The following is a 13932-nucleotide window of genomic DNA, read 5'->3' on the forward strand; positions in this document are numbered from 1 at the left end:
TTTGATCTTGACCACTGGTACAGGCTGTTTTTCTACCCCTGGGTCTATACCCTAGAGACAGTGGCATCACCCCGCGAGGATGAATGTGACCAGGTGACCGCGCAAATCGTTAGCTAATCATCGATGGCTTAGGCTTTCTTGGGGGGTTCATTGCGCTGGTCGACTCGTCTTGATGTGCGCACACCTCCGGCTGCGACATTATACCCGAAGCATTGACTTGTGAAGCTTGTGTGACCATATTCGGAAGAAATCTATTATTATACATTTGAAGTGATCGTACATCTTTCTCAAACAACAATGACACCCATCTAAGCGTCGTTGGGACGGAAAACGACCTTCTCGCCCGACACACCCTCCTTGTTCGTCTTCAACGCCTCCTCGACCGCGCCAATGCCACCGGGGATCAGACGCACCCGGTTCGGCACAAACAGCCCCTTGGCGATCCACCCATCCTCCCCACCGAGAGCCTTGACCATGGGCTCACTCAAATGCCGCAGGGCGGGGGAGCTACCCAGCCCGAGAATCTGCTTGACGGCGACCTTGGGTTCCTGGGACTCACCCAGCGCGGCCGCCTCCTGGTCAACCCCCTGCACGGTCACGACGGCCTGCGCTGCGCCCTGGGTAGCCTGGGCGATCTCGACGCCCAGCTTCTGCGTCTCCTTGACGGAGATGGCATCATACACGTAGCTCAGCTTGACGCCCTCACCCGCAGCAGCCACGAAGTCCTGGGCGGTCGCGGTCTTCCGGTCGAGGACGACGTGCGCGCCTAGCCCCTTCAGGAACTCCTGATGCGCCGCGCTGGCGTTGGTGATGATGCGCTCGAAGCCGGACAGCCGCGCGAACTGGATCGCGTACTGGCCGACGCTGGAGGAGCCGCCCAGGATGGCGATCGCTTTCCCCTTGCCGGCCTCGGCGCCGCCGGCGGCCCAGGGCGCGGGGCTGACCGCGTGGCCCGTCTTGTCGTAGAGGCCCGTGACGACGGCCACCGACGCCAGACTGATGCCCGCGGCCTGGTCGTCGGAGATATTGCGGGGCGTGTGCGACACCAGCTCGGCGGGCATCACGCAGTACTGCTGGAAGGTCGAGGCCGGGTAGTTGCCAATGATGCCCTGGAAGAAGACGCGATCGCCGACGGTGTGCGTCGAGACGTTGCTGCCCACCGCCACGATCTCGCCTGCGGCATCTGAGCCCAGCACCGCCGGGTACGACTTCAGGAACACGTTGTAGTCCCGGATCTTCCAGTCGACCGGGTTCACAGCCGTAGCGGTGATCTTGATGGCCACTTGGTTGGCTTCCAGGGCCGGCAGGGAGCGGTCCTCGACGGTGTGCTGGGCGTGCGGGGCGGGGACCACAGCCGCTTTGTAGGTGGTTGGAAGGCTCATTTTTGTTTGTGTGTGTGTGTGTTTGTGTGTGTATATTAAAGTCGGTTATTGATTGGAGAGAAGGAGGATTAAAGTGCTGACAGGACGGCAGGGATAAGTGCAGTCAAATACTAGACTGTAAATGCCGAGGTTGAAAAAAAGTGAAGCTGGAGCTCTTCGATAGGGTTCCACTCTTGATTTGTCATGAGGTCATCGCGCTTAGCAATTCGCCGCATAAATGACGTCGTTCCTGCTTTATACCCAGCCTGTCTGCATAACTGCTGATGACTCAGCAGAATCGCAGTCAAATTCGGATCAATTGCAATCGAATTGGGTGCGCATGAGGATTGACAGGCAACGAATTGTTTGGATCAGATTCGATGTTTTCAGGTCCCTGGTATGACAACGTGCCGCTAAGAAATGCAGGATGCGCCAAGCTCTCCACTATCGGAATTGAGTCCCGGCCAAGCCTGCCTCTGCTAGCCTGTTCCAGCAATGGCTAGCACACGTATGACTTTGAATTGCGATCCATCGTGCTTTAGCTGTACTATACATAAGTTCTTCTCATGCCAACCTGTCTTTCTACACCTGGGTCCAGGCTATATACCTAAAATACCCGGGATCAGGGAAAGATGGGACCGAAAGCTGCCAAGCCCTGAAGATGTTGACATGAGAGTTGACGGAAAAACGGAAAGGTTTCAGCCAAGAGGTTCAATAAAGAAACCCCGACCCTTCGTCGTTCGCTATCAGAAGGTCGGTGTACTCTTGGATTGCCAAAGCGCAGACTTCTGGTGCCTGAGGCATCTCCCCACCCCCTATCATCACAACCCACAGAAATACCCAAAATGGAAGCCTGCGGATAGCCCGCCTTCATTCGGTGGTATAGGAGGACAATGGGGTACTCACCTCGCTTGATCTAGAATTTTCAATGCACCAGCCGTTGCGGCTGGCCAGATTTCCCGTCTACTCCGTGCTTAAGGGCCTAGAGCTCTCAGCACGCGGCGCCTTAATCAGAGCTCTCCAAGGGTAGTACACGGCATTTCCCTCTAAACAGCAACGCATTATATTCAGTCACAGAGATGGTTATGTTCTACACGATGAAAGCACTTTTCCAGAACAGTACAGGAAAACCGTCTACATTGACCCATCCCTGCCATAGAGCGTTTCGTTTATCTCATCTTCACTGGAGAAATCGCGGACAGTGGTGTCTTGTGTAGCATCCATGGGTTCAGCGTCACACATCTGGGCTGGATATCCAGCGCTCGTACTCAAGAGCTGTCGGTTCATGCCGTCGGGGGCGTCGTATTCTGCCCCAGCATCAGGGGCTATTGGAATATTCTGTGCCCCCATAGAGCTCTGAGGGCCCATGCCATCGAGGCCTTTGCTGGTATCGCTCTCTTTGAAGTCATCATCCATCATAGGGCCCAGGTTGTCATCTCCGGTGTCCGGCATGTTGGACCGTGGCTGTCGATCGGTCACAAGAGGGAGAGGGTTGTGGACGAAGGATGAACGTCGTTTGTCCATGGAAGAATGTACAGGCTGGTCAAGCTGAGTGCAGTAAATAAATTCCAGGCCTTGAAACCGATACTAGAGGTTCGATCAGAGGAGCGAGATGTTTGTGATTATTCTCAAGCAGGATGGGAAAAGGAGGGCGTGTGGAGAGAGGAGGCACCTTGTCGTTATATCAGACGTAAGAAAAGAGAGTTTATCATGTCGTCGAAAGTAATGGCCGAGACATACGTCTCCATTGCATCACGGTCATTGCATCACGGCCATGGAGTTGGTGGCTAATTGTTGCTCGATTGACATCTAGATCTTGTTTTTTCCCTGGAAATGATCCATCTGCCCCAAATTTGGAGTCACAATACGTGAGCTTTTTACCTGGCAGAGTAAAACATCCCTACCCAAGTCCTTCGTCCTTTTTTCTCCGTTCGAAGGTGTAACTACCCCCTTTGGCGGCGTGAAGTACGGGTTCAATATCCTTTCTGATGGCAATATCTCTATCACGTGATCATATGTGGTCTGAGAACCGGCTCCGATACGTGTAAGAATGGGGCGGAAAAGACCTGTTGGTGCCACATTTGAGATCGAACAATCAATCATATTCTGATTGAATACGGCGATAATGTGTGGAAAGCTCGCTGCTTTTTCAGGAACAGTAAAAAGCAAGGCTTCAGCACGTGTGAGATGAGATCACGTGCCAATACCTGTAGGGGACCGGGCGGGCTAAATCAAATCTGCTGGATTTTACTTTGTGAATCCACGCCGTGTTAGAGTTACCCAGTGGGAGCAATTTTTCTCATGTATGGGGAGGCTCGCGGGGAGATCATGAGAGAATCGAGAATTCCCGAACATAAAACGGGGCTAGTCACGGTTTTCGGCTCCCTCGATGCCGCAATCCGGAATCTTGAGCAGGTGGTCGATGCGACGCCAATGCACCCGTGGGGCATCTGTTGGCCCTTAGAGGCTTGGTCCCAAGGCGATATATTTTGACACAGAACGAGGGAGGTCTTGTGAAGCTGCTCGATATCTCTGTTCAGCTTCTAAGGGTTGTTCCCGATGGGACACATAATCATGAAATTGGGCTGATTGGGACGGCATACACACTGATGGCCTTCCATATCAATACATTGCACCTCGATTATCTCGAAGAATCTCTCAGCATACTGCTACCGGCGAGAAAAACAAGAAGAATCAGCTTACCGCCCTAATCTGTCAATTAACATAAAAAGTCTATCCTTGGGAGCAGGGAGTCCAGACGCGAGTACGAATGCGAAGATGAACCTTGAGGGAGCAGTAAAGGTGGTACGGCAAATGCCTCAGGCTGGCGGCCTGTCTCTTGCGGCATTAAACCAGTCGCTTCAGCGAAATTGGTCCTCGTCGCCATGTTCCAAGCCCCCGGCGCTGCCGACCTGGAGGGTGTGGAGCAGAAGGTGACTGCCATTCTAACCGCGCTTGGCTTTTTGGTCCAGAGTGAGAAGCTCCAGCAACCAGATGTTGATAAAGCGATGCAGCATCTTTTACAGAGGCGGATTGTGCACTTCGCGTGCCATGGTGTGGCCGATCCGCTTTATCCCGCGGACAGTGGGTTGCTTCTGAAACAGCCACCGCCACCCATCGCCACCCCTCAGCAACAGGTTTTGACCGCGTGAGTGATCCATGATAGATACAATGCGCAGGACCAGATTGTGTATCTCCTGGCTTGCTCGACGATGCAAGCCCGGGCTCCGGGCTCCGGGGCCCCAGGATGAACACCTCCCTGTCGTCAGCCGCTTTCAGGTCGCGGGATTCAGACACCTGATCGGTTGCTTATGGCCGTCGGATAACGCGAACTGGATCGAGAGTGCTTGCTCATTTTACACGCACCTCCACCGAGGCGGGATGCAGGGACTCACAGACCAAAAGATCGAGTTGGCTCTCTACAAAGCAGTCAAGGCGATATCGGAGCACCAGAAGTATAAAAGGCAACCGTGGAACTAGGCCCAATATGTTTACTGTGGCGCGAGATGGCTGCCGGGCAACCTGCTCGATGAGTTTCCCGGGCCATCACGGTGTATCGGGACTTATAGCTCTGGCAGTCCAGCGCTTCGTGTTGATTTATCACAAGTTCGATTCGGACAGGGTGTTGTTTATTACTCGATGGACCCCGTAGACTATGCAGTCCGAGTTACATAAGATATAGGTTCGTGTGTATGATTCACCTGGCCATTTGAGTCTGTTATGTCATGTGACTATTGTTCGCATTGACTCAATGCCGATATAAACAGCCTGTCAGATCAGGTGGGACTACCAGACATGGCTGGTGGTTGGATAATGAGACATGCACTAGAGACTAGCGTGAAAGCTCAACTCCTCATTAATTAGCGGTGCGGGGAGATGAAAGACCCTGAAAGACCCTGAACAACGGCAAATTATCTTCCCTCACCCATCGTAGTCAACGCAATCGAACCAGCCCCCACGCGAACATGGCGGGAAACTTCAAGGTCCTGATCGCCGGCGGCAGCCTGGTCGGCCTGACCCTGGCCATCAGTCTGGAGCACGCGGGAATCGATTACGAGCTCTTCGAGAAAGGGGACTTCGCTCCCCAGCTGGGCGCCTCCATAGGCTTCTACCCGCAATCGAATCAGCTGATGGATCAACTAGGCGTCTGGTCTGAGATTGAGAAAGTCGTGATCCCCTTGCGGGCGCGATATCACTTCGACGAGAACGGATACTGCATGGAGGCATCTATTGCTTTGCAGTATCTTCAGCAGTAGTGAGTTGATCGTATACTTGAAGCAAGCAAACCAATGCCGGTTCCATGAGTTGACTTCTTTCTCTCCAAGCCTGAAATATCCGACCATCTTCATGGAACGCAGCGAGATGCTGCGGATCCTCCACGACCGCATCGCGGATCCCATGAAGCTCCACAGCCAGAGTCCCGTCGTTGCGTACGAAGAGACCCCTGGGGGTATTGCAGTGACGACAGCCGATGGCCAGAGGTTCCAGGGGAGTATTTTGGTTGGAGCCGATGGAATTCATAGCCGCGTCCGGCAGCTCATGGCCGATAAGATCCATCCCACAGACGTTGCTCTCGCAGAAGGCATCGAGCAATGTGCGTTGTCGTCATCTTTCATCCCCATCCGTGCATTCCATACACTAACCGCTGTCAATGGCGCAATGCAGCATTCACCAGTGAATACAAGTGCCTTTTCGCGGTCTCGCGCAACGACCCCGCAGCCCCCTTCCTTCCCGACGGGACCGTCCACAACGTCTACCACCAGAACCACTCCGCGTTAGCCGCCACAGGCGTCCCAGGCCTCGTCTTCTGGTTTCTCTTCGTCAAAGTCCCCAACATGTGGACGCCCAACTGTCCCCGGTTCACCGAAGCCGACGCGGACGCCTTGGCTCACGAATACGGCCACGTCGCGCCGGGGCCGGGCTACACCATTCGGGACCTATGGACCGCCCGCGTGAAGGGGTCTTTGGTCTCGCTGGAAGAAGGGATCGTCTCGCAGTGGAGCCACGGCCGCGTCCTGCTGCTCGGCGATGCGGCACACAAGGTCACCCCCAACGCCGGCTTCGGCGGCAATCTCGCCCTTGAGGGCGTGGCGCATCTCACCAATGCCCTGGTCGCGTTACTGCAGGACTGCGGCCCCCGCACGGCCCCGGAAGTTGAGCAGCTTGGGGCTCTCTTTGCGGAGTTCGACCGGAGCCACCGTCCGCGCGCGACGGCGGTTCTGGGGTTGTCCGCGAAGATCACGCGGTACGAGGCCCAGGAGACCGGGTTCCTGCGCTTCGCCGCCCGGTACTTGTCGCCTGTGATTCCGGATCGGTGGAAGGCTGCGCTATTCGCGCGCTTTGCGTCCGGAGCACCGAGGTTGGAGTTTTTACCCATCAAGACGGCGGCAGCGGCGGTGGCGACGGCCTGTGTTGGGAGAAGTGTTCGAGAGCAAGATAAAGGAACGGGCAAGGTGTGGCTTGGAGTTGGGCTGGTTGGTGTGGTTGCGGCGGTGGGGCTGGCTACATCTCGAAGATAGAACTGCTGCTCTGTCATACTCCTCTACACTGAACCTATTCAATGGTAGTGAGAGCCTAGAACCTGGAGAGAAAGGGTGTGGGTTAGACTGCCGATGTAGAACAGGTCTACCCTGCCATTCTGTCCTATCCCTTCCTGCTTTTCCACCGTTTTACATGGCTTTAGGGGCCTCCAATTGAAGACCCCCCGACTCATATATCCACAAATTAATCATTATAGTCATACAATCGCTTGAAACACCACTTTTGACCTGGTCTATAAAAATCAAGCAGCATACTTTTAGTTTCGGAAAGGTCTTCAGTCAATCGATCATGTCACTTCGTATCGGCCCTTTCCAAGCTGGCAGGGGCTCTCTCGGTGGACCCGCAAACTCAGAACATTCCGCCGGTGGTATGTCGTTCAGAATGGCTTCAATATCGAAGTACGATGGTCTGCGACGGTATTCCGGTGATGATACAGCTGGCGAAGCCATGTTGGATGGGGGGGTCATGTGCGAGGGCGAGGTCAGGCTGGAGGGGGGCGTCCCCATCAAGTAATACCGGTCGCCCCGACTCCCGTTGCGCGAGGAGAACCATTTCGGGGCGTAGTGGTGCAGGAACGCGCGCGTGAAGGGGAGGCAGCCGCAGAGGATAATGAAATTTGCTTCGAGGACTCTGTAGATGGGTTGTCGCGTGTTAGTGGGGGCTCAGCATTACAGAAAAAGCAAGAAAAGAAACGGGCGGGGGAGGGGACACTGGGCAGGAGAACTCTTGTTCATGCGACTGAAGGCACATACATAAAGAGACACACAAGCCCGATGTTATGGGGCTGGTTATTCGAATCGAGAAGAGGAATGAGAGTGACCAGGCGAACGATACTGGTCACAACCGTACTGTTCAACACAAAGCCCCAAGGGCATCCCAACGGGTCAGTTACCACCCTTGATATTGATACTGGGGACGTGATCACAAATGGAGGTCAAACAAGAATCACGTACAGACATCCCAAACCAAGCAGGCAGAATAAACCAATCTTCTGCATGAATGGTAAGTTCAGGGCCCAGATAAAGATCATCGGGATGAGCAGCAAGATGCTGTCGCTGGCGGTGTTGGCGATTGCGGTGGCCAGATAGAGGCCCGATCGTCGTCGGCAGGCACTAGGGCGGGTGAGGGACCAGCCATCCTCGATCGGCACGCAGGCGAAGATAAGCATGAAGACTAGGATAACACTGTAGAGTCCGATGCTACTACCCACGGCCCAGAGTGTGTACCGCCACGGAGTGATGAACTTGAGGACTCGGTAGTACAGCATCAGGACGGCGAATTTGGCGAACGCTAGCGCCTGGATGTGGATCACCGCCATGGCAAGAATGGTCTAATGTCATCGTACTCCGATTAATCCCAGTCGCGAATGGTAGCAATGGATGTATCATTGAGTACCTTTCGATAGGTGACGAGTTCTGAGACAGACAGGTCCCAGATGTCTATTGCAAAGCCTGCATCGAGGCAGCCATCTAAAGGTAGGCGGGTTAGATGCGTTGTTGGATTTGCTGAAACGATATGTCCATACATATAATGACCGCCTGGGTGCTGACGGAAAAGATCTGTTGCTCTGGGGATCAATCACTTTGTCCTTTCCATTGTACACTCAACCTGTGTGTACTTACCCAGGCCAGGAGAATGAATACTGTGCGGGCTAGGAGTCAGTTTCACTGGAGCCATTGAAATGAGGAGTGAGTGAGTACACACCATCATCCCACCAGAACTTCCGCAGAATCCGTGCCTTGGTGTAGATTCGGATCACCAGGAAGACTGTGCTCAGCGCAAGACCCACGGCGATCGCGATGCAGTTCGCTGTGAACAGCCATGGCCGAGGATTGGGATTCACTGTTTCGCCAGGTGGGGGTAGCACCGGTCCTGTCACATTCATCGCTGCTCGAAGGCAAGACTAGAACGCAAAGTGCGAGCTTGCAGCATCAGTCGCTGAATGAACATTATTGACAGGCAAAGTGGGTATGCGAAGGAATGACATATGTCAAAATTTGAGCTTTTCTCCACAGGATCTTGCGGGGGTAAAAAGGAGAAAGCAAAGAGTCGTTGCCACTGACACCATCACTTCTTAAGGTTCTAGATTCCGACCTGAGCCATGGTTTGCGGGCTATACGAGGGATGTACCCGCATGCAGCTCGTCTACTGGTGGTGCCTGCCCACCCTCCTCCGAGGGAAGATTATTGGAGATCTGGGATTTGAGATCTGGTTTCCGATCGCCCCAAGTCCGAGCAAAGCCGCCTCAGAAAGAAACAGCTGGTAGGAGCACAGCGAGCTTCAAGGTGAAATAGGGTTTATAAAGGTGGCCGCTCAACCATCATCTACGAAACTGGAGATTACTTCCGTCACAGATGCAGTTCATGTGTCTCCAGTCGATTGACTTACCCCATCTTGGCCTGTGGATCACACTCTGCCATTCAAATTAGCATTTATTGCTGGCGTCTGACGTTATCCCGGTTCCAGAACCACCACCACATGCTTTACTGATGCACGCACCAGGAGAAGCCCAGCTCAAATTACCATCAATTTATAAAACATGTATCAAATAAGATAATTAAGAACTTCTCATTATACCACTTCCAGTAAGATGAAACATTCAAGAGGGACGAATCGAAGTCATTGCCAAGCACGCACAATACTAGCTTGATGCAACCCAACTATCACTTTGGATAATACAACATACCTTCACCCCACCCTTTATAATCCCTTCTTCCATCATACGCATCGCCCATCGCCAGTGCCAACCCTCAAGGTGTCGACCCAAATGGCCCTTCAATCTCGGCCACATAAACCCTGCTGCGATCCATAAACCTCTTCTCATCCTCCGCAATCCGGTCCCCCTGTTCAGCCAGCCTAGCCTGAAAGGCTCCCCAGTGCTGCATATCTTCGAAGATCATCTCAACGCACACATCCCACGGGAAGTCGTCAGCTTGGCCTGCATACACCTTGGCGAGGTAATTGGTGTTCGATGGATCGATGGAGGCGGGATCCCGGGGGTTCCGGACGAGGTACCAGCGCTGGTGGAGGGTGGGAAACGAGCTGCCGGCGATCTCCTTCGCCAGAGGCATGTGGTGATTCTCGTAGTAGTCTTTGAACTCCTGCGGGGTGACTTTCGGACTGCGTGAAAGGAATACAATTGCTTTCAACGTCATTATGGAGTTGGAGTAAATGATTATTTTCTGAGTGGTTGAGAAGCGTCTAATCTGGCGGGGCTTTGGTGGTGGGGACGGTGGGGCTGGTGAGGATGCTAAGGATCGGTATTCATGCTGAGGTTAAGAAACTTTTCTCGAGTTATATAACCTCTCAATGAGTCAGAAGGAGCAAGAAGAAAGCATAGGAATCACCGTGTAGATGCTGGAAGGTTCGAGATTTGGGCGAACAAGGCTGAGAGATGCGACGGGAAGAAGCCTGTCAGCTAACATAATGGTCATCGGCTAACCCTTCATATGCATCTCTACAGAAGCGCACCTGACCCTTCGAGTTTGAGCTTCAGCCCCACGGTCGGAATTTCTCTCCTATGTTCGGATTACAATGGGGGATCCGGGAACTGGTCAACAACTGGCTTGTCTCCAATATTTCATCTTTTGCAACAGACTGAGCCACTTAACGCGATGCTCTGGGCTTATTTGCAGTTCGAGATACAGTATATGCGGTTCTGACCATGTCAGACTACTCGGATTGAATCATCGCTGTTCGACGTAGCAAGATAAATCTCATATTCCTAGATAATAACGTATGACCTAATTTGTAGTTCATGATAAGATTCGTTCCTGTATCAAAGGTGACTGTGGTAGGCATGTCTATACTGGAGCGTCAGCCAATGTCGATCTGAGACCCAAATCATCCGCTTCCCACGCCTGCAGCCCCCATCCTCTCCACCTAGCACAAGTCCTTGTGCGGAATGCTGAATAATGTAGTGAAGTGACTAATCTACCGACAAAGAAGATAGGGAGGAAATTATAGTGGGAGGAAAGTAGTCTGCGTACTCCCCCCACCAAGTTGTTTGCTTCCAGGCGTCACTTTCTGCAGCACCGCCTTCCTAATTTCTTATTGAGGCAGATGGTGGGTATAAGGACTGGACGGTGGTGGCTGTTGCCGGCAGAATTAACTGTCACTAGTCCTAAACGGGAAGAAGACGAATTCCTGGTGGAGGGAGGACGCAGACTTATCTTTGTCTTGCATAGCATAGGAAGAGCCGACACTGATCGCACTTGCGCTAATCAGCCTAGGCCATCGACAGTCAGTCGAGTGCTACCACGATTGACTGACAACCGCAGCACCCAACTGACTCGTTCTCGTGCGCTAAGTAACAAATAGGCTAAGCAGGAAAGCTAAGCTGGAGCCGTCGCAAGCTAGAAAGAGTACTTACCAGGGATAAGAAATTGCGGCGCAGTCAAGGCGCAGAACAACATCAGCACTAGAGGTGAGGCCTGAGGAGCTGATTGGTCTATATCCGCGCCATCACCATCTGAGCCCTAGTTTCGACAAAGACGATGCAGCTCGATCCAGGCTCCATGTTGCATCTCCTGGCCCTCTTCTATCGCCACCTTTCCGTCTACGGAAAATGAACATTTGTATTCTAGAATCGTGCCCTGCAAGCGTGGCACTAGGCCATTGTCCGTCGCTTCGAGTCCCCGCCGTCAAGCTTGTCACGCATTGTCGCTAAGAACCGGCCGAAGGCACCCCCGACAGGTACCGTACGCGGAGAGTTTCACCTTCACTCTGAAGCAACACCCTGACATACCGTCTAAGCAAAACGTCACCATGGAAGCAAACGCCAACAATGCCGGCCATTCCACACCAACGCCCTCTTCGCGCGTCTCTTCCTTCCTCTCCGTCAAGAAACCCCACTCCTCAACCAATCCCCCGGCCTCAGCGCTAGCAACAACACTGTCATCCGAGCAACCACCCCCGAGAGCTCTCTTCTCCTCCGCCCAGGACGAAACCGCCGACCTCCTCAAGACCATCTACCATGCCCGCACGCAACTCCGCGAGGTACAGCGCCTGTACCGCCTCAAGGCCACGTGGCTGGATGCCACCGAGACCCACTGGATCGAAGCTACGATGGCCGACCTGGACGATGCGGTGCGCGCAGTCGCGCGGCTGGTGGAACCGGCCCGCGTGGAGCAGGAGACCCGGCGGCGTCGGGGGAGTATCGGCCTGGCGACGCAGCTGCGGTGGGTGTGTCGCGATAGTCGGCGGGCGCGGTTGCAGCGCAGTCGGCTGCTGATGTGTCACCAGAGTTTGATGGTGGTGTTTGAGCGGTTGCGTGGGGTGCAGGTTCCCGCTGGTGGTGCTGCATACCAGCAGGAGCAGGATGTGATGGAGTTGCCGGCTGGTGAGGTTGTGAGGCCGGAGGATGGAGATGGTCTGGTGGGGGGCTTGGATACGGAGGGGGGAAGGGAAGAAGGCGCGGGAGGGGGGTCGTCGGGTGGATTGGAGGAAGAGATGTTGGATTTGCTACGGTGGAGGCAGTCTAAGGGGAATGCGGCTGCTGTTGATCGAGCGGAGGAGGTTTTGGCTGATGGGGATGTTTTGAGAGTTTGATATATGGGGTATAGTTAACTGGTTTGACACGGCTTGCGAGTGCATTATGACTGTGATTTGCTAGATATAGTTGGCTACGATGATCGTTCCGAATGTCAAATCTGCGCGGTCGCTTCCTCCACTACTTTCCGGGGCGTAGCTAGTCGCTGCCCCCGCTCATCGCTGACCTTGACTACTGCTGGTAGAGTTGCGATAGACCGCGACGGTGCATCCCAGACAAACTCGAAAGAGCACGGTTGAGCGAACAACCAGACGCCCAGGTCGGCGGCTTCCTTCACCACACTTCTTAGATGGCGTCGGACGTCCGGATCAGAGAACTGTGGGTTGTGGAACGCTGCGAACGTCCGTGAAAAATCCCCTGCAAGAGCAGCGATGTTCCTCTGTGCAGCCGGGGACGAGGTATCGAGATACTCGGCATGCAGATGAGCTGTAAGCAAACGCCACGCAAAAGCGGCATTGTCACTCGCTATCGCAGCTCCTGTGGAGAGACGAGCGATATCCCCTTCATAGGTATCTTGAAATGGCGGGAAGAGCAATCCACCGGCCTGGATAGCCTCTAGTAATGTACGAGCAAGGACGTGGGTCAGTGCCGCTCGTCGAACGCGACGATTTGCCAAGGTAGCCGCGAGCGGGCCAGAGATGAATGGGGAGTTGTATCGGATCATCTCTTGAATCTCTGGCGCGTGGGGCTGGGCGCTATTACCACTATCGGGGGCGTAGTAGTTGTCCACGTGGAGGCTGATATGGTCGAAGAGGATTTGGATGCGAGAGCTCACAGTTTGATCGTCGGCAGGTGGTGGGATGAAGGGAGCCAAGTCTAGAGACAAGCTTTGTTCCGCTCCCGCAGCGAAAGAAGCGGGAATCGGGCGAGTTTGGACAGTCGCTGGTGATTTTGCCAGTTCTACGCCCTGTCGATCGGGGCTCTGAAGATTGCTCGCTCGTCGAGGAGGATCACGTCTAGACCGGAAAAAGAGCCAAGCGGCGAGGAGGGCGATGACGGCGGTTCCAGCAATGGAGCCAACTACTGCACCTGCCAGAGCACCACTACTGACTCCATGGCCTGAGCTTGGATGGTTGGTAGCCGTTTGAGTATGCTGGGAGACCGAGGAAGAGGCAGTCTTGGCTGTTGTCACTGTTGGGGAAGCAGATGGTGAAGGTGTAGTTCCCAAGGGTGTGGTGCCAGAGGAGGTAGCACGAGAGGAGGTAGTATCAGAGGGAGTAATAGCAACGGAGGTATAATATGAGCTTGAGATGGCTGAACTCGTGTAGTACTCAGGCGAGGGGCTTGAAAGGGTAGACTGTGACTCTGCCGCGGATGTCTGCGCTTGACGAGGCCGCAGTGAGTCCGCCATGGTGAATGGTGTGAGAAAGCCAGGTGACGGAGGGCTCAGCGAGCGCTAAAGTACTTTTATCGCCCCATCCAAAATGGAGAGAGTCAGCCGAACGCAGAAGTCCGATGCAGGGATATGTGGCAGACTAG

The 13932-nt window shown here is 54.0% G+C and overlaps 8 protein-coding genes across 8 annotated transcripts; 3 read left to right on the forward strand and 5 right to left on the reverse strand.

Annotated features, from left to right (window-relative positions):
• Positions 1 to 243: 243 nt before the first annotated feature.
• Positions 244 to 1449, reverse strand: BO95DRAFT_438367 (zinc-binding alcohol dehydrogenase family protein). Its single transcript, XM_025585501.1, has one exon. The coding sequence runs from the start codon at positions 1380 to 1382 to the stop codon at positions 309 to 311; it is 1074 nt and encodes a 357-aa protein (XP_025447089.1). The 5' UTR covers positions 1383 to 1449; the 3' UTR covers positions 244 to 308.
• Positions 1450 to 2403: 954 nt separating this feature from the next.
• Positions 2404 to 3027, reverse strand: BO95DRAFT_157172 (uncharacterized protein). Its single transcript, XM_025580696.1, has one exon. It carries the CDS (start codon positions 2883 to 2885, stop codon positions 2496 to 2498), a length of 390 nt encoding a protein of 129 aa, XP_025447090.1. The 5' UTR covers positions 2886 to 3027; the 3' UTR covers positions 2404 to 2495.
• A 940-nt stretch (positions 3028 to 3967) lies between these two features.
• On the forward strand, positions 3968 to 4841 carry BO95DRAFT_497984 (uncharacterized protein; the record flags this gene model as incomplete). The annotated part of the gene is made up of 2 exons (XM_025590907.1): positions 3968 to 4509; positions 4541 to 4841. Exons 1-2 carry the CDS (start codon positions 4247 to 4249, stop codon positions 4839 to 4841), a joined length of 564 nt encoding a protein of 187 aa, XP_025447091.1. The 5' UTR covers positions 3968 to 4246.
• A 243-nt stretch (positions 4842 to 5084) lies between these two features.
• Positions 5085 to 7030, forward strand: BO95DRAFT_157237 (FAD-dependent oxidoreductase). The gene is made up of 3 exons (XM_025580697.1): positions 5085 to 5616; positions 5687 to 5955; positions 6027 to 7030. The coding sequence occupies exons 1-3, from the start codon at positions 5327 to 5329 to the stop codon at positions 6878 to 6880; spliced, it is 1413 nt and encodes a 470-aa protein (XP_025447092.1). The 5' UTR covers positions 5085 to 5326; the 3' UTR covers positions 6881 to 7030.
• Positions 7031 to 7180: 150 nt separating this feature from the next.
• BO95DRAFT_459056 (uncharacterized protein) lies at positions 7181 to 8787 on the reverse strand (the record flags this gene model as incomplete). The annotated part of the gene is made up of 7 exons (XM_025588618.1): positions 7181 to 7532; positions 7655 to 7750; positions 7856 to 8232; positions 8298 to 8371; positions 8428 to 8461; positions 8525 to 8544; positions 8607 to 8787. 7 exons carry the CDS (start codon positions 8785 to 8787, stop codon positions 7181 to 7183), a joined length of 1134 nt encoding a protein of 377 aa, XP_025447093.1.
• Positions 8788 to 9368: 581 nt separating this feature from the next.
• Positions 9369 to 10368, reverse strand: BO95DRAFT_438373 (EthD domain-containing protein). The gene has a single exon (XM_025585502.1). It carries the CDS (start codon positions 10055 to 10057, stop codon positions 9653 to 9655), a length of 405 nt encoding a protein of 134 aa, XP_025447094.1. The 5' UTR covers positions 10058 to 10368; the 3' UTR covers positions 9369 to 9652.
• A 1062-nt stretch (positions 10369 to 11430) lies between these two features.
• Positions 11431 to 12499, forward strand: BO95DRAFT_157244 (uncharacterized protein). Its single transcript, XM_025580698.1, has one exon. It carries the CDS (start codon positions 11670 to 11672, stop codon positions 12450 to 12452), a length of 783 nt encoding a protein of 260 aa, XP_025447095.1. The 5' UTR covers positions 11431 to 11669; the 3' UTR covers positions 12453 to 12499.
• Positions 12500 to 12547: 48 nt separating this feature from the next.
• Positions 12548 to 13804, reverse strand: BO95DRAFT_449403 (uncharacterized protein; the record flags this gene model as incomplete). The annotated part of the gene is made up of 2 exons (XM_025587947.1): positions 12548 to 13707; positions 13783 to 13804. The coding sequence occupies 2 exons, from the start codon at positions 13802 to 13804 to the stop codon at positions 12548 to 12550; spliced, it is 1182 nt and encodes a 393-aa protein (XP_025447096.1).
• Positions 13805 to 13932: the final 128 nt, after the last annotated feature.

This window comes from Aspergillus brunneoviolaceus, assembly GCF_003184695.1.
Source record: "Aspergillus brunneoviolaceus CBS 621.78 unplaced genomic scaffold BO95scaffold_4, whole genome shotgun sequence".
Classification (NCBI taxonomy): Eukaryota; Fungi; Ascomycota; class Eurotiomycetes; order Eurotiales; family Aspergillaceae; genus Aspergillus; species Aspergillus brunneoviolaceus.